Genomic DNA, 22,792 nt, shown 5'->3' on the forward strand with positions numbered 1-22,792 from the left:
CCAAAAAAAGTATTTAAGGACTGTTAGGATGCCCCTCTTGGATTTAGCCTTGTATGTAACCACAGCTTGAGAAAGGTGCCTGCACTCATTCCCAGCACAATGAACAGCATTTAAGGAGCTCCGACAGGATTTACCTTGGCAGGTTGGCTTCCATCACTTCTTGGGGAAGACACTGCATCATCCTGACCATTGCAAAAGCTAATGGAACACGAACTACCTCGTCATCATTCACAACGTTGGATTTCACAAGCTTGTGTTCCTCGTCTCTTTTAACCTTTTTAAGACAGAGCAAGACACAATGCACTTTTAACATACATAAACAAATCCTGCTTTTTCTCAACAAATCCTAGAAGAGGCCAACAAAGCAAGTTGCTGTCCTCTGCTGACTACAGGAAAAACCCAGACAGCTAAAGGACAGGTGAGATGAATCCCTGTGTTTTCAATACAGAAGTTAAGTTAGGTGCTAGCAAGTGGCTGAGAACTTTTCAACAGGCTGCACGAAGTGAATCGTTTCACTTGTGTGGTTCAAGCCAGTTCTCAGCAGGGAAGTGAAGACACCACACCCACACTGACCAGAGGGTCTGTCAGTAATCTCCATGACACACTAAAGGGGATGAAGCCTCTTTTGTGCTTTCAGGTGGTCTCCCTCCAGCTGCACCTATATTTTTTTTGTGTGCTGCATTTCCACTGGGCTCTTTGAAGTAGCACCCCAACCTTTATAGTAGCAGCAGAGGCCTGCACAACACCTTTCCAATGCCAACTCCTCACCTTTGCAACAATACATCTGTGCAATTTAGGCAAGATGTTGACTGTAACTGTATCTTGAATATGTTTGATCAGACACTCCAGCTCGTCTTTATTTCGGGGTAAGAAACAAACAGGTTTGGTCACTTGCTCAGCATCTTCAGATGTCTCAGCTGCTTGCTCAGCTTCTGCTGGCTCCTCAGGGAGATTCTTCCCTTTCTCTTCCTTAACCACCTCCTCTTCCCCTTCACTCTGCTCCAGCTCCATGGCTTCTTCACCCTCCACCACTGGCTCAAGGTCCATGGCAGTAGTTTCTGTCAAGTAATTGTCAAAAGCATGGGTAAATACAAGAAGCCACAAAAATTGAGCCCTTTGTCCTGGTTTCAGCAGGGATAGAGTTAATTTCCTTCCTAGTAGCTGGTACAGTGCTGTGTTTTGGATTTAGGGTGAGAACAATGCTGATAACACACCGATGTTTTAGTTGTTGCTAGGTAGTGCTTACACTAGTCAAGGACTTTTCAGCTTCTCATGCTCTACCGACTGAGAAGGCTGGAGGTGCACAAGAAGCTGGGAGGGGACACAGCCAGGACAGCTGACCCCAACTGGCCAAAGGGATATTCCATACCATGTGACATCGTGCTCAGCATATAAAGCTGGGGGAAGAAGAAGGAAGGGGGGGGACGTTCAGAGTGATGGCGTTTGTCTTCCCAAGTAACCTTTATGCGTGACAGAGCCCTACTTTCCTGGAGATGGCTGAACACCTGCCTGCCGATGGGAAGTAGCGAATGAATTACTTGTTTTGCTTTGCTTGCATGCGCAGCTTTTGCTTTACCTATTAAACTGTCTTTATCTCAACCCACGAGTTTTCTCACTTTTACCCTTCCAATTCTCTCCCCATCCCACGGGGGGGAGTGAGCGAGCGGCTGTGTGGTGCTTAGTTGCTGGCTGAGGTTAAACCACAACACCCTTAAAAGAGACTCTTGTGATGGCTTTGGTCTGGACAAAACTCCTACCTATCATCAGCGACAGCAAACAATCACTAAGCATCAGAGTTGTTTTACTGGGTAGAGAAGCTCTGGCATGCCGGTTTCTGATTATCACCCCTCAGGGCTAGGCTTACAGCAAAGACTATGTTGCCTTTCGGCTAAACTCCACAGACAGCTTAGCAAAGGTCAATGTGCTTGAACCTTAGGGAAGTGCCATTCACTTACATTTGAGAATTTCACAAGGCAAGAGGTACTGACAAGCACAGCTGTGAGATATCCTCCTCCTTCCTCAGAATTTCCCAAAGGCTACAACATAGGTAACCACAATGGTGAAGAAGCCAAAGATCACTTCTTCCCATGAAATAGTGGGGGAAGCAAAGCCAGGACATACAGCACCCTGGTTAGGCTGCGGATAACAGTAAGAGCAGCCAACATCAAGGACAAAAAGCTCATAAGCTCTTATGAGGAGCGGCTGAGGGAACTGGGACTGTTTAGCCTGGAGAAAAGGAGGCTCAGGGGAGACCTCATCGCTCTCTACAACTACCTGAAAGGAGGTTGTAGCGAGGTGGGTGTTGGTCTTTTCTCCGAAGTAACAAGTGATAGGACGAGAGGAAATGGCCTCAAGTTGCGGCAGGGGAGGTTTAGATTGGATGTAAGGAAAAATTTCTTTACTGAAAGAGTGGTGAAACATTGGAACAGGCTGCCCAGGGAAGTGGTGGAGTCCCCATCCCTGGAGGTATTTAAAAGACGTGTAGATGAGGCGCTTAGGGACATGGTTTAGTGGGCATGGTGGTGTTGGGTCAATGGTTGGACTCGATGATCTTAGAGGTCTTTTCCAACCTCAATGATTCTATGATTCTATGATATATAGCAGCAGCCACATGGGTGGGTGCAGACCTTGGTGAACCCCCAGATTTGCATAAACCCAGCTTGGGCTGTTTTGGCTTATGGAGGCCTGGGATGGAGAGGTAATGTGGAGATGGTTCCTCCCACCTCTCCTCACTGTGTCAACACACAGGAGGACAGTCTGCATTGCTCCTGAGGAGGTAAGTCAAAACTAGTTTTCCAATATGCACACTTTAAAAAGCTGGGAATAGCTGACCTCAAAAGTAAAACACAAAATTTAGATTAGCTGCACTTTGAACAATTAGAGGTAGTGTTTCTACAGTCAGGAGCAGAAAGGTCACCTTGGTTCTCAATGGTCACAAGCTGCTTTTCAAGTGTTTTGTGGTCAAAGTGAAAGGCTTCCAGCACTGTCTCCAACAAGCTGCGGAAGGAAAACACAAAGAGAGATCAGCTCTCCACCCAAAAAGGAGAAGCTGCATAGCCCAACACAATGGAAAACCTTAAAAGAGCTTTTTAAAAAATTCCAGACTCAGTGACAGTGCGGCTTAAGGAGGTTTATCCTGAAATAACAACCCAGGAAATAAAACCTGGTTGCTTTTCAGCTAGAAACATTCAGTGACCTAGCTCACTGTGAAACCTCACAGACAGTGGTACTGGAGCAGTGGAGGTGTCCCAGGAGCAGGGACAGCCTGACAGGAGCAGAAGCTGCTAATGTTGGCATGCACTCAGTGAGACACAGCATGAGAAAGCAATGATCTGTTAATGCTTCATAGCTCAGTCACATCGAACTGCAAGACCACACCTACTTTCACTTGCATAAGCCCACCTCAAAGTGGGCAATCTCTCATCCCAGGGAAGAGGCTAAAATCCATGTGATGCTCCTTAAGACACTGAATTTTGCCTTAGCAGTCTTCAGAGAAACCTAGAGCAGCATCGTTCACAGCACCTACCTGACTCCCAGCTTTGGACTGATCTGTCCTGTTTGCAGGACATGGATGAAATGCTTTAAGTGGTACAAGTAGGCTGACCACGAGAGATGACGGCAGACAGCTCCAACAACTTCAACCGAGGCTGTTACCATATTTTCATGCTGCCCAAAATATAGAAATTCAGTTGTTGTTAGCATTCATGCTGAACATGCATCTAAAGCATACTTTACTCAAAGCAACAAGAGCCAGAAGTAGTAATGTCTGTCTAGTGGGGATGCTTGGTATTCAGCTCTTTTAGATCTCCTCCTGATCACCAGGTAAAAAATAAAATAAAATCACAGCTCCCCAAGCAGATCTCCAGACACACTTCCTCCAAATATTTCTGCATGCATTTAACACTTCCCACATAACTAAATCTATGGGCTCACTTGTGTGAAGAACTAAAAACCAGTCAAGATATCTAAACACAGACACATGGCACATTGCTGGGCTATGCTGATCAACTAGAAATACACATCATTACCCCATTTCTAATGTGAAATAAAATGTGTTTGTTTCTTCACCAAGGTTTCAACCAACGCATTTTACCTCCCATTGGTCAAAGAGCGACTGCAGTCACTCTACTGATGGGCACAGTCTGTATGGCTGCAGGTGGTGGGTCCTGTGCCTAAGCTCTAATTGTTTCAGCTTCAGAAGAGTATTTCTGACAGTAAGCGAATTAGCACTTGCTCGGTCTGACATAAGCAGCTCTGCTGTTCTCCTGATAGTGTGCAGGGACTGTACAGAAGCGTGAAGCCTTGCTTTTCCAAGTCGTAAGTAGAAAGTCTATCCACATTGACATTACAAGTAATTTCACCACATATGTTTTCAATAAAATGTATGGAAAGTGATTAACAAAATGTCACCCTTCAAACTTTAATTACAAAGCTACTAATGATTTCAGAGGTTTTCAGCTGATTCCTGCAGTTCCCTCCAGAGAAAACAGTATGTAGTCCCACCTCAATTACTAGGCACAGCCTATGTTCCCCACCACACACATTCTGCTGCCAAAGAGTGACTAACCTCACAACTGAACAGGAAGAGAGCAGTTTGGAGGCAGAGGGGAAAAAACCAATAACCTGATTACAAAAAATGCAAACAAATATAACCCCAAGTTAAAAAAAAAAAAAAAAACAACCAAACCCCAAACAGTTAAGAGATCCATCTTCGAGAAACAGGACAGGTTTCAGATATAGGATTGGGCCCAGACTGCATCTGCACCTTCCAAACCCTCTTTCTGCCACCAAAAGAAGCACAGTGCTCTTGTCTGAAAGGGGAACACTCGCTCCACAAACCTATCAGTCTTTTAAAGTGGTTAGTCTTTTAAGGAGAATGGTATACAAGAAAGGTGAAAATATTCAAATGGATGCATTCAATTTAAAAGCCTACCTTAAGCATTTTTTCACTAAAAATGGCAGTAGTAGCATAAGGCATGATGTAGTTCTGCAGGGATTTGGAAGACAGCACAAGCTTTTTTTCAGTGAGCTGCTTAGCCAGTTTCCTCAGAGCTCGTGCTCTCCTGTGGATCTGAGCCAAACATGAGAGACAGTGAATGAGGTGGCCCTTGAGTCACAGCTAGCATGAGGGAGCACATACATTCAGCAGTTCTGAAAATGCCTCAGTTTTAAGTAATGACATAAACATATTACGGTCATTTCCCAAGGACGGGCCATGCCCTTTTCTTTCCTTCAGTCTCTGGGCTTTCACTAGCCTTTTGCCTCAATAAATATTCCAACTTGATGGGATATTTCACTGTGAGTTCACAATCGTAAGACACTGACATCCTCAGGTATCAAACAAGGGAGGCAACTGATACAAGATGAGAAGGCCTGATAAAATTACAAGGAAAAAAATTTAGACTCTACATAAAACTACAGATGTAGCAAAGGCTCTCTGCATCTCTGAAAGCAGGAGAAACGCTGTATTTTCATACTGCAAGAAAAACCAGGAGACCAGGCTTTGTGCAACATTAATATTACAAAGGCCTGTGAATGAAAAGGGCCTGCAGAGCCTCCAGACAGTAGCAAGGAACAGGCTATTAAAAACAAAAAGACCTGTTCCCTGCCTGTGTCAGAAGGATCCTCAGGACTCTGTTGCTGACTGTGGGCTGGGTCACACACAGGCTGTAATGTGGAGTTGCCTGCTCAAGATCATGAACAATCACTTAAAATGAAAGCAATTATTTTAGCCAAATTAGGAAGAAGTAAAAAAGTGCTGCTAAATCATAGAACCAAGAAATTTCTAGATAGAAATATGACTGATTTGCAATCACCCATGTGATGATGACCACATCCCCCCCCCCCCTTTTTTTTCCCCCCAAAAAACAGTATCTAATGACACAGGTTCAATTTCTCTGTAAAGACAGCGCATAGATGCTTTGGAAAATATTACCCCATGGTAAAACGCTTTTGCTTTGGCAGGGGGAGAGAGGCACTAGGGAATGCCTGTCACCTTTTACCTGCATGTGTTTCATGTTCTCAAAGAAGTCCATGTCGGGATCATGGCAGTTGGTCAACTGGACCAAATCCCGGAATTCGGGATTTGCTGGGAATGTCTGAATGAGGCAGGAAAGCAGTGACGTGTAGTCCTGCTGGATGCTCTGCAAACAGCAAGCAGTAAACGTTAAGTACCCCTCGGAGAAGTTGCTACACACTCCTCAGAAGAGCAGTGCTGTCATTTACAAGTGTTTCAGGCCAACAAGTCCTATTCTTTGGTAACAGCAAATACATCTATATTTTGGACTGCACATAAATTAAAGTCTCCCCTCCAAAGAATGAGCTACAACTAAGAAAAGCTGAACAATGGCAAAGAAACACAAGACAGCTGAGTTCTATAACTTTTTAGATTTTTATAATATTTCAAATGAAGGGTAAGTTTACAGTGGGTACCTGCACTTCTTATCCCAGCAAGGGACTCGGAGAACTCATCCATAAAATGTCTCATATACCCTGGTGTCCTGAAGACAGCTGGAGATGTGCAATCAGATAGCACTGTCTTACCTCAGTCTTACTCTTCAGCCCCCTTCTCACAGACTCCAAGAGAGTGTGCTGGATTAGCTCCTTGTAGTCATCTTCTGTGTGGTCGATTTCTGCCAGTCGGCGGATAAAACTGGTCAAGCAAAGGCTTGCGTTGTCACTAAGAGCCATATCCCCTAGCTGAGTGGATGAAGAAATTGTACCACATGAGTCTGGATATAACACCTTTTTCTCCCCAAAGACTGGACTGACCAGTACCATTGGACACAACATAACAAGGCCTGTAGAGACCCAGTAACTCTTGAGACCCTTCCTGTAGAGGTTCTAGTCCTGCATTAATGCCCACCTTTCCAATCAGGAAAAATCCTTTTAGATTTACCAGCAGGCCCACACAACCAGAACATGCTGCAACAAAAAGAAATGCAGCCTTTCAGGACTGTAATATGCCTTTTATACAGTACAAATTGACAGAACAGTTCCAGGGCTCACTGATAGAAAGGTGCACTGCGCTTGGGTGAGCCTTCTTGCTGCACTGTATTCGCCCTTCTGGACACACAGATGAAAAGGCAAGTGGACAAAACATAAAAACGGGTATTTGTAAGAAGACTCAAATATGCTCTCTGAATGTTTTGCAGTGTCAAAAAACAGCCAATGGAAATAATTTGGAAGTTAGATTCATCGCGGACACATGGTGCACAAAGCAAGAGAAGGAACATTCAGCCAACCTGGATGGTATAGAAGCAGTTGTGCATAACGGGGATGAGGAAGTCGATATCCACTGCTTGCATTTCCTTGATGTGGGTTGTGATTGACTGGAATGCTGACAGACGTACATCAAAGTCGATATCATCAAGATGTCGTTGATCAAAGGCATTCAGCTAAGAGAGAGCAAGTCATTCATGAAAAAGGCCAGAAACATGACAATACAATGTTGGGGAAAAAAGTGAGCAAAGAAACTGTGCATACCTTAACAACATCAGTAATATACTTCAATTCACTGTCCAAATCAGATAAAGTCTAAAAAGAAACATAAAAGAAAATAGTTTAACTGTTACAGTTGTTAAAAATTTGGAGAACTCAAGACTTTGCCACTTGAGACAAAAAATAAAGCAAGGAACAGCATCAATCTTTCTCCTGTTAGAAGCTTAATAAAAGTAATTCTTCCGTAAGTTGGAAGATGTGTGTTTTAAGTTTCTAAGTTTCTAAATCTCTACACTGAGTGTTTCCTGGGTTTTCCTGCTGAAAAAAAAGTTATGTAAGTCACTTCAAAGAAGTACAAAAAAGCCTGACTGCTATAAATCTGTGAGAGAAGAATACAAATAAAAATCATCTTCAGGATGCTGAAATCCATTCTTATTTCATAAAGATACAGAATTCATTACGGATGAAGTGTGCTTTATTTAGTTTCTCTTACACAAAAGAACCCTGGTAATGCTCACGTCAACCAGGCTGTAAGCCAAAACTTTTACAAATCTTCTTGCAAGCTCATTAATTTCTATCATATACAATTCTGTTACTTTAACTTAACAGATAATGTAGATTAAAAAGGTTTTTAAGCTCATGTACAACAAAGATAAATACTGCTATTTATTTTGTTCTTGATCTCTTAGAACAAGTGAAAAAAAGCACAGAAAGACATGTAAAAACGCAATACCTGAAATACCAAGCACAACTTATGTCGAGACAGTTTGTTCTGGATGACAGAAAAAAGCTTTGCCAGTGGTTTGAGAAAGCTTGTAGGGTTTGAGCAATGCCTCAGCAAGTTCTGCACTGTCTCCAGAATGTCAATCTCTGTACCCTGAAAGAGACAGGTAACTGTCAATAAATACTGAAACCTCACGAGATTATTTCATTTCCTTGGGAAATATTTCAAGAGATAGAGTGAACTTAACCACCATACTGTATTTTATTCAGATCACAGATACTGAATGAGAACAAAGAATTAGGAGGACACACTCAATGCAATCATCAAATCTCTCAGAAGCACTTGCAACCTTTCAATTAGACACAAGCACAATACTAGAGAAGAGTGCCATCATGATGAAGGCTTCTTTCTTGTGTCTTTCCTCAGATGACTCAAAGGTCAGGAGAACTAATAGTGCTTTAAAAAGTAGTCTTTCTTTAACCTGTGAAACGAACATTAACAGCACCATATACTTGTATGATCTCCCTGAATGGAAATCATATATGGTCCACTAATGAGTCACAGATTTAAAAACCAAGAATCCTCTGTGAACAATTAAATGACCACTTGCAAAGCAGAAGCTACAGGTTGCTGCCTAGCAGTTCTTTCTGCAAACCTAAAATCTCTCATTGAGCAACCACATGTCTTTTAAGAAAAACCAAGACCCAAGCCTTGATCCAAGGCTTGATTATTGCCTTGATCATTCAGGCAATCAAGCTGAATAATTAATAGATTCATTCATTGTAGATGGGACTATATTTCTGAAAACAAGGTTTGGCAGCAAGGGAAACCCAGACAAAATAGTCTACCAATATCCTCAGTGCCTGAATTATTTAACAGTTTACAAAAGCCTAAGCCATGGAGAGCTCTGCTTCCTTCAACGGCAGCCTATACGCTTTGCATGCCCGAGGAATTTAGGATTTTAGGGAAGTTTCAGTTTTGAGATACACTTCTGTACCCACATATGGATTCCTTAAGAGTGGAAGGAGAACAGAATGGAAGCAGGAGATACGGGTTCATCCTGCAACAGACCAGCATAGCACTGCCCATTACACAGCATGTACTACATACTCAACCATATGTATTCATATTGCTGTCCAGATGCTGTGGCTTTGGATTTGGGGTGCATAAAATCCACAGCAAAGAAAAGCATTTATTTCAAACACTGCAAGGAATTTGGTGGATTGACTTACAGTGGCAAAGGAAGTAAAGATTGCATAAACACTTCTGCAGACCTTCCCCATGAAAAGGGGGAACAGAGTCAGCCTGGGCACTGGCATCCCTCCAAAGCATCCAGTGACTTGTACACTTCAACACGCAATAACACAGCATGCTGAGCAGACTACAAACGCATGAAGACTTGATTTCAGGCTAAACATGAGAAACAGCATGTAATCACTAAGATTTTTAACTGCATCTTAAACAAATCTACTTTATTAAAAGAAAAACGTATGTTTAATAGGGGAGGAAATTAATTTCTACCTACCTGTTCCATGTTACTCTGATAAAGAAAAGGAAGGAGAAGGCTCACAAGCACTGAATTCTGACTCTTTTCTTGTATAAATTTGCTGATCCTGCACAATGAGACAAGGTAATTTACTATTTTATATCAATCCAATCACCAGCATAGAGCAAAGAAGAACTCAGTCAGCACTAGTGCCGTATCACGGGGTTTTGTCAGCCCATCCATCTGTACCCAGGCTAATAGAGCATACCGACCAAAATCATGGTATCAGCCCAAGTATTCAGTTCCCTATGACTGCAGGCATTTCTGTACCTTTTCCTACCCCCAAGAGGCATTGGTTCTGAGTACCAGCAACAGAAACAGCTAGAATCAATTTCTGAAAACTTTTCCCCTCAGTCACCAGCAACTTGCAAGGTCAATGAGATGTAATGGTTTTTAATTTGCAACCTATTACGAAAAGCCTCTTTCTTCCTCCCTCCTTCCAACTTTTTAACTGTTTTGAGCTCTAAAGAATCACTTACTTGGAAAGTATACTCAGCTCTTTGCTGACTTGAGCTCTATACTTCTTCTTTTTCACCTTCTCCACATTTAACATTGTTTTGCTGAAGTACTGAAGTATGGCAGGAACATGAGGCAGAACCAAGCGGCAACCTAGGCTTAGGATCTCTGTAAGGGATACAACAGTTAGCAACACCCAACTCTGTGCTGCAAGCAACAGAAGGGAGATCCAACCCTACACAAACAAAGGGGAAAACACAGACAAAGGAGGTTTCATCAGTGGAAGAAAAAAATCAATGGGAGCTATGAATGTGTAGGGCAGCTGGCTGCTGGGAACATGCATCAGCACTTGCTGAGACCAAGTCTAACGTGTCTGAGCTGGGACCAAAGAAAGCACACACAGAGAATAAAAGCTCTCCTCACAGATTTCAGTAACAGTCCCATAAGTGTGGGCTTATCAAAAGGTACCAAGGAGGTTCCTCAAAGGTAGTAACTGTCTCCTAAAATGGCTGGAGCATTTATAGATGTAGTTTTCTTTATTCTACCACTGACCTCTTATGCAAATCAAAGCTGCCATAACACAGGCACAGCGATAAGTGCTCTCCTTCCCACTACCTTTGAGTGTTACAGGTGAAATATGGCTCCACAGTATCAAACACAGCACACCACCCTTCCTGTCTATTACCACCCAAAGATAAAAGGAATCAATGGCAGGTCTTTCTTGTCAGAGAGCAGAGACTAAACATCAGTGATATGTGACCATGTGCATGCGGGGAGTGGGCTTTTATATAAAACTTGATGTCAGGCTCAGAGTCAAGTCAGCAATGCAGTTCTTCAAGTTATCCTATCATTCAAAGCTTCACAGACAAAACAAGTCGACAACACATTTTCCCTCTTCATAAGGAATTTCTCCATGCTCAGGACCCTGACACTCAAATGTGGATCTCACCAGTCACGAGACAAGCAGGACTTTACAGTTCTTAAGCATGCCAAGACAAATTTGTACAGTGACTTTTCCATCTCCACTGGGAGGTCTCCTTCCCTGGTATTCTCAGCCAGTGCAAAGACAACCTCAACATAATCTAACACCTCCATCCAAAGCACCCAATGGGCCTCTCACGACTCTTACGCAGGCATACCTTCTGTCACATCTCCAGCGACCATGACAACAGTGTCAGTCACGCTCAAACTGGAAACGTGCTCCGTGGGTTCAAAATCTGGGCTGTTGAGAAGGCTATCAGTTATGTCCATCACAAGACTGGATGTGGCCTCAGACAGATTCTTGGCTGACAGGATAGCAAACACATTTGACAGTATATCACACTCTGGGTGATCTGGCTGCTGCTTGGCCAGCAAGGGGAAATACCTAAGAGAAAGATTATAAAAAAGGTAGGCTGAAAATTTAAGTTTAGAACTTCATAATTCTTTGGTGCAAAAAGTCACACAATAAGATAATGACTGTCTTCTACTTCAAACAGGGAAAAAGTGCAAAAAATCACAGAATGACAGCGTCATGAAAAATAGAATGAACGGAGGTTGAGAGGTCATCAAGTCCCTTTTCTTGCTTCAAGATAGCATCATCTAAACCTAACCCTTTCTCCACAGACGTTTGTCCAAGTCTCCTGTTAGTCTGCTCCTAACCCAATTATCCAATACCATTTTTTACAGAAGTTTGTATATAAGTTATTCATGCCTACAAATGACATGTCTTAAAACAGATACTGGATAATTTAGCAAAGGAAAAGCGGTGAGTCTGTGGAAGAGCTAAAAATCACTCAAGACAGCTGAGTTGGAATTTCATCAAAAACAGCTCTCTTAAAACTTCCAGTGTCAGAACTTCAGTCACAGATTCTGTGCAGAACCTGCCCACATTCTTTCATAAAATAGAAAAATAGGAAATCAAAAACATGAATGAAATGATGTATTGTAAAACTGACTCCCCACCTCCCAAGACTAAGAAGTCATTGGTCAAGACACAGACATATTCTAAGAAGTCAGGCCTCCTCCTTACCCGCCAGCTGCGTTTGGGCTACATATCTGCTTGGTTGTTCATATATGGGAAAAGCAGTCCAATAAAAAGAGAGTAATTGCATAAACTGGAAAGCTTCACAATTGCATCTGGACTGCTATCAAAAGACTAACAGTCTAATGGAAAAAGAAAATATGGGTTTTGACACAATTATTCATAACCTGTTATTAGTGTGCTCTTTTCTCCTTGAGTTTTGTGTACTCAGGAGAAGTACTTATGCTTCTTTGTGAGGAGAACACTTACCTGGGATTCTTACTCCAGGTGTGAATGATTTTGAGCAGAAAAGTTGGAGAATACTGACTCTCTGAAGCCAATCTGCAGACCTAAAGGAGATAAAAATCAGATACCAATGTAACACGAGCAGGTAAAGCCACTTAAAAATCTCATCTCTAACAAAGACCTCACTATAATCTATAGTTTACCTTTTTTTAGAAAGTAATTTCATCATTTTTCCAGCTCCCTCAATATTTGTGGAATCACTCTTAGATTATCTTACTCCTATTTATACACCATTCCAGCTACTATTTTTACCCTCCCCTTGAAACTGGCTCCCCATGGAGCCTCACATTTGCTGCAGAGACCTAGCAACCTCTGTGGACATACCTATGAGATCTCAAGCATGACACCCAAGACTCACTCCTCCCACATTTCCTATGCCCAGGCCACAGCACCTGCCATTCCAGCATCTGCTCTATATCTCCATGGCCTCGCTGCTATAAAAGCACCCTCTCTGCCCAGGGAGAGGCTCAAGCACTGCACCACACCACAGGAATGGGATCTCCTAACAGGGTTCTGTGTCCAAAACAACCCCACCTAAGAGTTGCCCAGCCTAGGTCCCACACAGTAGCTGTTGCTCCTTCACGTGACTGGACACAGGCAAGAGACCCAGTGCAAGGGCCTGGCTCCCTCCTCTCTGCCACTCCACAACCCAACAGGCTGCACACAAGTCACACAGCTGGGTTTCCACCCTGACCAGAGCTGCACTGTCAGCAGGGCACCGTTAGTGAACACACAGGCAGGGGAGGCTCCAGTGCATTCAGGGGCAATAGTCAGGATGGTGCATGTGGGGTTTGGACTAGCTCAGTCTGGGCTCAAGACCTGACCATAACAGAAAAGAAGGCAGGTATGACCATCATAACCAGGATCTTAGAAAGCTTCTTCTCCTGCCCCCAAAGGCTGGTAATGTTATTGCTCTGCATAAAACAGAGCTTTTCTGAATGATGTACAATGAAGAGTAAACCATTAATCCAATCCTGCAGGAATGCTGCTGTGCAGGCTAACGATATTGAGCCTCTGCAGCAGATTCCTGGGTTATGAAGAGCAGCAAACTCCAGTTCCAAGTACAAGAAGCTTAAAACAATTTGCCCTCTCCAAGAGTTTTTATACAATTCAGTTCCAAAGCCTTAAAAAAGGAAAGTACACAAGTCAAATGATTCTTCTGCCAAAACCAGATCTTCGTGGAGTTCACTGGTAGAGACTCCCTCTAGAGGGAGCTTCTGGATCGTACTACCATCCAAGCTCCAAAAGCAGCTCTGTCTTCCTGACATCTACAAGGACAACAGGAATTCTAACTATTTAACAACAATTTTGCATCTTGTTCAGATTTACTCAGCGTTTCCAAACACAATGCTCCCCGAAAGCATTAAGTGCTTTGCTGACTTAAAGCCTGAACCACATGCTTGAACTGCTCTGGGACTGCAGTAAATGTTCACTGCTTTGCCCATGTGGCACCCTGGCCTTGAAAAGACTCCATGGACAAACCAGGAACATACAACTCCCTGTTGCTCAGCTCAGTGAAATACAGAGCTATATGCACTGCCTGAAAATATTTTATCTACTGTTTGTCCACATACACATACTACATATCACATATTGTTACTGGTAGAGCAGAGAAACAGGGTCAGAGTAAACAAACACAATGTCTAGACAAGCAGATCTGGGGTTTCATAGACCACAGCAGTTATGCCTGGTGCTCTTTGACAGGCTTTGCTGCTGCAAGGAATTTGGACATTTGGATACCTCAAAAGCCTCAGTGGAAGAGCTCTGTTGGAGTCAGCCCATCTTGCTCAGTTACCCTTTGGGTGGAGGTGACTGCCTTTAGAGCAGAGACAACCCATCAACTGGTACAGGCATTCTGATAACCTCAGAGCCCAGTGCACTGACACAGCCAGCACAGTTTCATTTTAAATACGGTGTGTTCTCTCTTCCTCTCACAATAGTGCATTTTCCCAACTGAGAGGTGATCTGAATTTCTCTGGTGAAGGCCACAACTCTGTGCTTTGTTGCTGTGCTCACACGGGACTCCCAGCAGGCAGGCACAAGAGCACACAGCCCACTGACAAACCCTGCTGAGTCCTTCCTTTCCTGCAGCAGCATTTGTTTCTGCAGTTCCCTACCACAGGCCCAGTAACTGCCACACAGAAAAGTAGCAAAGTGCACCTAGATGTGACTAGTATTATTTTTCTTCCCTGAAGTATCCAGGGGAGAAGTCTGCTTCTGTGGTTAAAGAACAAAGAAATGGCATCCATTTTATTCAGATGAATTAATTTGTACTTTAGCCTGTGACTTAATTATTCCAGGACTAATCAGACACGAGCCAAGAAACCAGCCTTGCACAGATACATCAGAATGCCAGAATCTGTCTGAGGCCGCATCCAATCTTGTGACAGACATAGCTGACATGATTGGACTCCAGTGCAGCTGGAGTTCTCTGCATGGTGCGTTACACACAAGTTGTTTGGAAGAACGAGAAAGACTTACCTGAGGCCATACCACTGCATGGAAAACTGCATCAATCTCTTCCACACTGAAGCTGTAGGTCTCATAATCAGAAAAAAACTCCGCCACAAGCTTGAGTCCAAGACGTCTCAAATTCTTCAGTGGATTAATCAACCTAGGTTGGACCTGTAAAAACAAAACAAAACCCCCCCAGTAAGACCTTTGCAGAACAACTACTAACTACTTGCTCTGAAATTAAATACAGCAATTCATTGACCACAGACACAACCTTTGCTGGAACTATCACAATGTTCTTCTGTTTTCTCCTTTAACTTGTTCACAGTAGCAATCTACCTCTCACAGCTGACCTAAATTTTTCTAAGGGGTGCCTGTTCCCGCACTTAGTTACACAGGACTCTTTCAGCTCATGAAAATCCATGCTGACAGGTTTGAAGTAGCATCTGCCCTTTTTGGACAAAATGCAGAAAGCTACAACACAGTTACATTTCCATCCCTGACACTTAAATAATTCTATTTTACACAGGAAATGACCCAGCTCTCAAAATCAGCTCTCGAAAGTGAAGTTGTACTTTGCACACTGAGATCTACTGGGAAGAAAAATCAACAGGCAAGGAGAAGCGGGAGGAATACAGAAGGCAAGAATGTGAAATACAGAAGGCAAGAATGTGAATCACCTCCTCCAACGGTGCGGGGGGGAGTATAGCATTTGGTTACAGGAGGATGCTTCCTGTACCCATTTAGCGCTTACGTTCCATAGCCTTTCTTGGGGAAAACATTTCAGTAAGGAAATCAGCCACAAAGCTAATCATGAAGTTATTCATGCACTGCTGCATTCTGACTCTTCTCCTGGAGAAGAGTCTTGACTTGAGTAATCTAAATTATTTCCATACTGTTCAGTGAAGCTCACAGTGCAAACACATGAGGTAGCTTCACAGTGCAGAGGTACTGAATTCCAGTCTCAGAAACAACAGAGCCATGTCAGAGCAAATAAAGGCCGCTGCCTGAGACTGGAGCTACGTCTTGTGCTCTTCAGGTCTCCAGTACAGATCATGATCCATCACACAGAATAAACACTTGTATCTCTTATTTTGCAAAGCAGCTTTGGTGTCAAAGCCTCACTGAAAGACATCACAATTTTTTTATTTGAAGTACCTATGGACTTCTGAAGACACTACCCTCTACCATGCAATACACTGCTATACTCCCTTTGCACCCAAAATCACAGGTAAAAAGACAAAGAGGAGATGGTGGAAAAGGAACCAAACATGCTGTTGCCCAGGACCTCCCAAGCTGTGCTGAATGTGTACTAATGGTGTGCAATCAGCTTCCAGGCAGCAAATGAGCTGCTTGAAGGGCCAAAGAAAGCACTAACCAGGCTGCGAGTGCTAATGGTGACCCCCCAAATGAAATAATTCTGGGTCTCCCACCATTCAACTGCCGTAAGAGCCATCCTCTAAGATCAAGTCTTTGAGAGGACAAAGAAACTCAATACTGAACACAAACAGTAGGAAACAGTAAATGGATAACTTCGCTTAAAACGCTCAAAGTTGATGTTTAACTCTCCAGGCAGTATCAGCCTGCAATAAATTACTCTCAAACTCCAAGAACGTCTTCTAATCATTAGCCAAGATAAACAGATTTCTCACACTCTTCCTTGAGCTTTTAACATCTCATGGGCTAATGAAGTGCTAAATTAAGTTTAGGCAAATGACAGACTGTCACTCCGCACTTTACACAACAATGACAGGATTACTGTAGTAACCCTAGCAAAATGTGACTATCCCAGCAATGAATGAAGCAGCTTTTAAAACTTCTTTCCAGGTTTAAAACATGTAGGCACACGCAATCCACTGCTTAAAGTCAGACTACGGGATGCTGCTGTCCTAAAATTTGCTCATCCCCTTCGTAAATGAAGACAGTCAAGGTTCTGTGCAGCCTGCAGGCAACTATGGGACCTTGGATGCCACCTAAATGCAAGGGCTTGCTTTGTTTGATGGATTGTTTTCAAGACACGTTCTAACCTCGAACGCTCACAGATGGATCTTGGCAAGAACACACGCACATAGTGACAAAACATTCATTACCTAACACCACTTGCTCAGTCTATCATCTCAATTCCTTTCAACACCACAGCGATGATGATGATGATGAGTGTGCAGTTTGCTTGTTTCTCACCTAATATACGATCATGCTCTGCGCTGGACCAGATTCGAGCTTTCCTTTTCCTATTTGGATTGAAGCCTGGCAAAGGCACTAGTTTCAGAAAGGCATAAAAGCATGGCTCAATGTCATAGCTATCAAACAGCTGGCAGCAGACCCCCTGAGCTATCTGGGCTAGAGCTCAGGATCTCTGCGCTGCTCTCCTGGGCACAGGGCAGCAGTAAGCCAACATGCCCCATCGTTAAGTGCAGCCAATCTTTAACAGAATGTTTTCCTCACCTGACTCTTTCTGTATGTACAGCCATTGCACAGCAAGGAAAAAACATTTGCAGTGCCCTGCAGATACCGGGCTGAGACCCAAATTGTGACACTGGATTAGCACAACTACTCCTGATACAGAGCTGAACGTGCTTCTAATGTGCTGAAAGCATGGCTGGTAGCCACGTTCTCCCTGTGTCCCATGGCAGGAGACAATCACTGTAGATAATCACTGTGATCATCCACAATGCTGAGCTCCCCTAGGGTCTAGCACTGCTACAAAACACCCCAAAGACAAGTTTTGCTCCGAAGTTCTCAGGCAAAGAACTTGAAATCCTCTCCTTCCCTTGCTCAAATGTTTTATCCTTGCAGCCAAGAAACTACACCTTTAAGGCCAATTTCAACTTCCAGCCATAATATCTTGTTACATCCTTACAACAAATCATTTACCTTTCCCTCATGCCCATCTGTCCACAGAGCAGGCAGGTAGCAATGCACAGAGATCACCTCCAACTCTCTCTTCAGTAATCCAAACAAAAATGCAGTCCAAAGCAGCTTTCTAAATATATTAATTCTGCCTGCACTGCCTGAGCCCTGTAGCACATTCGGAAAAATAGAATTGGCCTCTATTTTGACAGGCATCTAATTGCTAAGCTTCACTCCATGCTGGCATTAAACTTCTATTTATCTGAACCAGTGAAGGTGTGTGTACATGTGCAAGCTAAGAGGAAGAGGAGGGAAAGGAATTTAATTTACATGTATGTTTGTGTATCTTACCTTCTCTCTTTGCTGGAGGATGCAGGATACCACAGCCGTCATGCAGAGCAGAATCTGTAGAATTTCAGGCAGGTACTGATGAATCAAATGTCCCATGTTTTTCAACACAACTTCGAGACCGTTGAAGAGGCTGTGCTGACGCCCAAGAGGCAGGACTTTAGCTAAATCCAGCTCCGACATACTTCGAAGCACTGCAGTCTGGCAAGGCCCTGAGATAGGCAAAGGGACAGCAACTTATCTATAGAAGCACCATGAAGATACCCACTACCAAAAATAATTTTCAATGAAAAATTGCATAATCTGGCCCTAAATTACAGTTTCTCACATTCAGCTTTTTAAATAAGGACAACTCCACGTCTCCATCTCCTGTGACACTCAGATGTCTCCCACTGCTACAGTATCACAGCACTTTACAACCTCTGTTTATTGCCATCATACTCAGGCTAGCCTACAATGCCAGTGATGGCTCATTCCTGGCCTGCTACAGCTTACTTGCACAGCTGTGGCAAGTCATTCAGTTTTTCTGACCTTGGACCTGTAAAACAGAGCAATTGTGTTTTGTAATGGAAAAGCTCAGGGGAATCCCAGTCCTTACCAAAAGTTTACTTTCATCCTTTCAAGGCACTGTTAGAGACAAACTGAAGCACATAACAGTACTAAGCATATTTATCCTCCCACATCTCTACAGGTCAGGAAGTACCATACCTTCAGGTTCTACAGCCTGTACCTACCATTACTGAATTGCTTCACAGCTTCAAAGAGCAGATCCAAGAACATCTGTATCTCTTCTGGCAGTGAGCCGGCAAGAAATCGCAGAACGATCGACATGCGAGTGCCCGCTGAAGACTTGCCCTGTGTTTTGCTCCCTGTTTTGTTTCTCATTCTGCCATAGAGAATTCTTCAAGAGCCAAAAAGAGGTTGGATTAGCTTTCAGCAAACCATCTGTTTCCTAGCCTCTTATTTTGCAGGAGAAACTCCGCTTAAAAATGTTCTCTAGTGAGAACAAGATGAGTGGAAGTCCCCCCTTCAGGGTCTCCACTGAATTACTACACATTGCCCAAAAACATCCCAGTGAAAGATCAGCTTCTGCTACTACAATGGAAGCTTTGCTGGAGACTTCAGGTATAAAACTAGAATACCTCCAGGCTAGCCTGAGGACAGCTACCACTGAAGAAGCAACCTGCACGATAACTTGCATCACTGTATCTTAATAAAAATAAGTGGCAATACTCAGTGAACGGAAATGTTCTCACAGTTCTCTGTAAGCCTTAGAAAAAACAGTATTTACGAAAATGCTGTTTTTAAAGAAAACACCATTTGCATAACACATTACATAAATGTGTTAATAAGGAAACCATACAGAACATCACAAACTAAGTCGTCAAACTAAACCATTAACTATACGTTTATCTCAACTGTTTAAAATGAGAAGCAGCGGCATGACATCTCTGCTCGTGGTACTTTGACATGAAACTTTTAAACCCACACTTCATGACACACCTCATAAGAACAGGGATGAGATCTGGTCGATGCTCCATTTTTACTACTGCGGTCTCCTCAGAAATACTGAAATGGACTATTTCTTCTTTGAAACTCTTGTCCTCTAGTAGCCTTTGCAAGTTCTCCCTGAGAGTAATAAACATTATTTGAGGGCAGGTAGGGGTAATAAAAATAAACAGACACACACACACACGCATCTGTATCTAATTACCTACCTATCTAATCTATGCTGTATATAAAATACTGAAGTACTATGTTCCCACCCTTTTATCAAAAAATATTTAAAAAGCCAGCAAGTTCAAGCTAATTATGTAGGAATGTACCTCCTGGACACATTCTGAAGAGATTATTCAACCACAAACTACAGTTTTATGCTGCCACTTTCTCTGGGTGGTTACAAATCATCAGTACAAAAGACCTCTTTGAAAATGATGCAACTACTAAGCATGCACTATACTGGGACAGAATGAAAATGTTGCCATTTTCCTGTAAAGAAAAAAGAGACACTGACCAACCTCAAGACCTTATTTCCTGTTTTAGATAGGAAATATACAACTGGCTAAAATTAAAATTTATACATATGTCTTCAACAAATACAGGAGAGGCTCTCTCTTTGAGGCAATTGACCCCAAGCAGGATTCTGATATGACATCAGGCTCATTCACCGATGCTAAAATAATATAAAAGCTTTTACCTGTATGGCAGTAGATGAGGGTGCTTGTATGTCATTATACAGTCAAGAGCTATTCTCTGTACATTCTGGTCTTGATGGGACAGTAACTGCAAATGACAAAAGAAAGAAAATGAGTTCCTATCTAGAAGACAGAAGTGCTTACTGAAAATAGTGAAACAACCCAAAGGCTCCAAGCTCAAGCAGGTTTTGGACTAACTTATTAAAATGGAAACAGAATGTATGTGTTGCCAGTATAAAGCCAAGATGCGAATACATAACTGTCGCTCATAAAGCAGACGTGGTTGCTGGTAGTTCATATATACTTTTCCCCCCCATGAACATAGGATAATTACAATATTTGGTTTTTCATAATTGTCTTTTGGACCACTGTCAGCTTGGGTTTCAACTTGCAAAACCAGTTACCAGTTGTCTATCTGGGAAGACTGAATTAAAAAGCAGACTACCCAAACCATCCCAAGACACCTGTATTTCTTTCCTGTGACAAACACAAAATACTCATAAGACTTGATACGCAAAGTGTCACTGAGTTTTGCCCTCTCTCGAAGAGGACTCCTCATAACCTAGGCACTAAGAAATACAGATAATTTCCCCAAGCAGCATCCTTATCAGTTCTTCAGTCTCCTACCAAACAGCACAGGCTAGAATCATCAAAGGTCACTTTGCCATCACGTCCCTATGCCAGATGGACACACCAGCCATGACAATACATATGCTAAGACACAGAAATGGCAAATCAGTAAGCGATGAAGTTATCTCTCTTCTTATGTCAGGCTGTTCTTCACCCACTGTTTTGACCTGTACACATCTGTTCAATATTTTCTTAAGAATACAGGCAAGCAAATACATGGACCAACTCTTTTCCTAAGCAAAACTCTGAGGTTGACTGAAACAGAGTGGATGTTCATCAGAGATTCTCAAATTTGGGGACTAATGAATGGACCTTCCAACTCCCACACCGGGTGCCAGGTAAAACCCAGGGAACTAACTGGTTCATACCATGTAATACCGTTCTACAGCCCACTGACCACAGACTCAGAGAACACAAATTGGGAACAATTAGAGCAAACCTCAATGATCTGAACAAATCCACAAATCAGGAACCAACAAAACCCACTAAAATTAATGAAACACCTTTTTAAGGAGTATAGGATAGAGACTTAGAATCCCTCTTCAGAGTCATATTTTTGACAATTCCTTCAGGGAAATCCCTCAAAAAGGAATCTTATCAAACTGAATATTCTTCAAGAAGAAATTCTATTTTCTTTTTTTGATGCAAAATGATCTGTTGTTCACACTGACCATACTCTTTGTAGACACAACACTGTAGGACAAGGATAAATCTCTTCGGGTCTTCCCCAAGCTTTGGATTCAAAATCCTCTTCGAGATCCTGCTGTGGAAGTGCAACAGACTCCCTCTACAGCCACTCCTCCACCTTGCCAAAGACTACTACTTGTCTGCCGCCATATCTGTTTGCATGAGCCACTCCTGGCAAACTAAGCCAGGTATCTCAAGCAGGTCTTTGCTAAAGGGGCTCGTTTCAAGTGAAGCCTGCTAGGAAGCCCGCTCGAGGACAGCTCCTTTTCCAGCTATCATGGCTAGGTTCAGAAAACAACAGGTTTCTGCAGTCTCAGACACTGCATTCAAATAAGAATGAGTTCATTTATTAGCAGTAATTCTAAAAGCCAGCAAATAGCATCACCTGGGTATATAATGCGTTCAACTTCTGCTCCAGATACAATGCACGAGGATTCGAGAATTTAGAGAAAACTTGTAAATGGGCTATTAGTTGCCTGTAAAACAAAACAAAACAATTATTTTTTAAAATGACCAGAAAAGACAACACTGCATTATCATAAACAAACGGGGAAGTTTCATTAAAATTTATTAACAAGAAAGAAAAAAGAAAACCCAACACAAGAGGATCCCAAGTCTACAGGCCTCCATTTCAGAGACACAGCAAGAGGTATCCTGTTCCCACTCCTACGCAGCTCCTTCTAGATGTCACTTCACTGCACAGAGAAGGCCATTTCCTCCGTAGCACTAAATGGGCTCAGCTTTTGATGAGAAAGGAATACAAACAGTCAGGATGCGGCTTATTTCTCTCTGCCAGCCCAGCCTAGAACACCGAACAGGTGAATTTACCTCTTTATTTATTTACTTGTCCTTAACTGGTGCCCATTTCGCTCCTACCAACATGAAGGGCTGCATTTAGCCACAGACTGCGCTGGGCTTATGCCGGGCTGCAAGCACAGACGGCAGTCAGTTCCTCTAGAAGTGGCTGCGTCACCCCACATCTGCCCTACCTCCACTTTTTGGGGGGGGGGGGGGGGGGGGGGGGGGGGGGGGCCAGGGAAAGGGGGGGGGCACACAGCTGGGCACCCTCCCATGGCTGGGCTCAGCCAAAGGACGAGTACGATGCCTTCCAGCAACCCCATGCCGAGCTTGGGGCAGGTGTGGGACCTCCCGCT

General features: G+C 43.0%; 1 protein-coding gene across 1 annotated transcript in view; it reads right to left on the minus strand.

Moving 5' to 3' along the window:
* The window catches only part of UTP20 (UTP20, small subunit processome component), a 78,822-nt gene that overhangs the window by 19,222 nt on the left and 36,808 nt on the right, over positions 1 to 22,792 (minus strand). The window contains exons 24-43 of the mRNA XM_009284201.1: positions 22,024 to 22,114; positions 20,324 to 20,409; positions 19,630 to 19,755; positions 18,861 to 19,027; positions 18,130 to 18,338; positions 14,956 to 15,099; positions 12,439 to 12,518; positions 11,306 to 11,532; positions 10,190 to 10,334; positions 9,690 to 9,777; positions 8,174 to 8,317; positions 7,486 to 7,536; positions 7,245 to 7,397; positions 6,544 to 6,699; positions 6,003 to 6,143; positions 4,934 to 5,071; positions 3,527 to 3,666; positions 2,918 to 2,997; positions 769 to 1,058; positions 135 to 274 (exon numbers count right to left, since the gene is read on the minus strand). Coding sequence (XP_009282476.1) covers positions 135 to 274; positions 769 to 1,058; positions 2,918 to 2,997; positions 3,527 to 3,666; positions 4,934 to 5,071; positions 6,003 to 6,143; positions 6,544 to 6,699; positions 7,245 to 7,397; positions 7,486 to 7,536; positions 8,174 to 8,317; positions 9,690 to 9,777; positions 10,190 to 10,334; positions 11,306 to 11,532; positions 12,439 to 12,518; positions 14,956 to 15,099; positions 18,130 to 18,338; positions 18,861 to 19,027; positions 19,630 to 19,755; positions 20,324 to 20,409; positions 22,024 to 22,114 — 2,796 coding nt within the window. The remainder of the gene's footprint in view (positions 1 to 134; positions 275 to 768; positions 1,059 to 2,917; positions 2,998 to 3,526; positions 3,667 to 4,933; positions 5,072 to 6,002; positions 6,144 to 6,543; positions 6,700 to 7,244; positions 7,398 to 7,485; positions 7,537 to 8,173; positions 8,318 to 9,689; positions 9,778 to 10,189; positions 10,335 to 11,305; positions 11,533 to 12,438; positions 12,519 to 14,955; positions 15,100 to 18,129; positions 18,339 to 18,860; positions 19,028 to 19,629; positions 19,756 to 20,323; positions 20,410 to 22,023; positions 22,115 to 22,792) is intronic.

The sequence above is a fragment of the Aptenodytes forsteri genome, unplaced genomic scaffold (assembly GCF_000699145.1).
Source record: "Aptenodytes forsteri isolate BGI_AS27 unplaced genomic scaffold, ASM69914v1 Scaffold60, whole genome shotgun sequence".
NCBI classification, from domain to species: Eukaryota; Metazoa; Chordata; class Aves; order Sphenisciformes; family Spheniscidae; genus Aptenodytes; species Aptenodytes forsteri.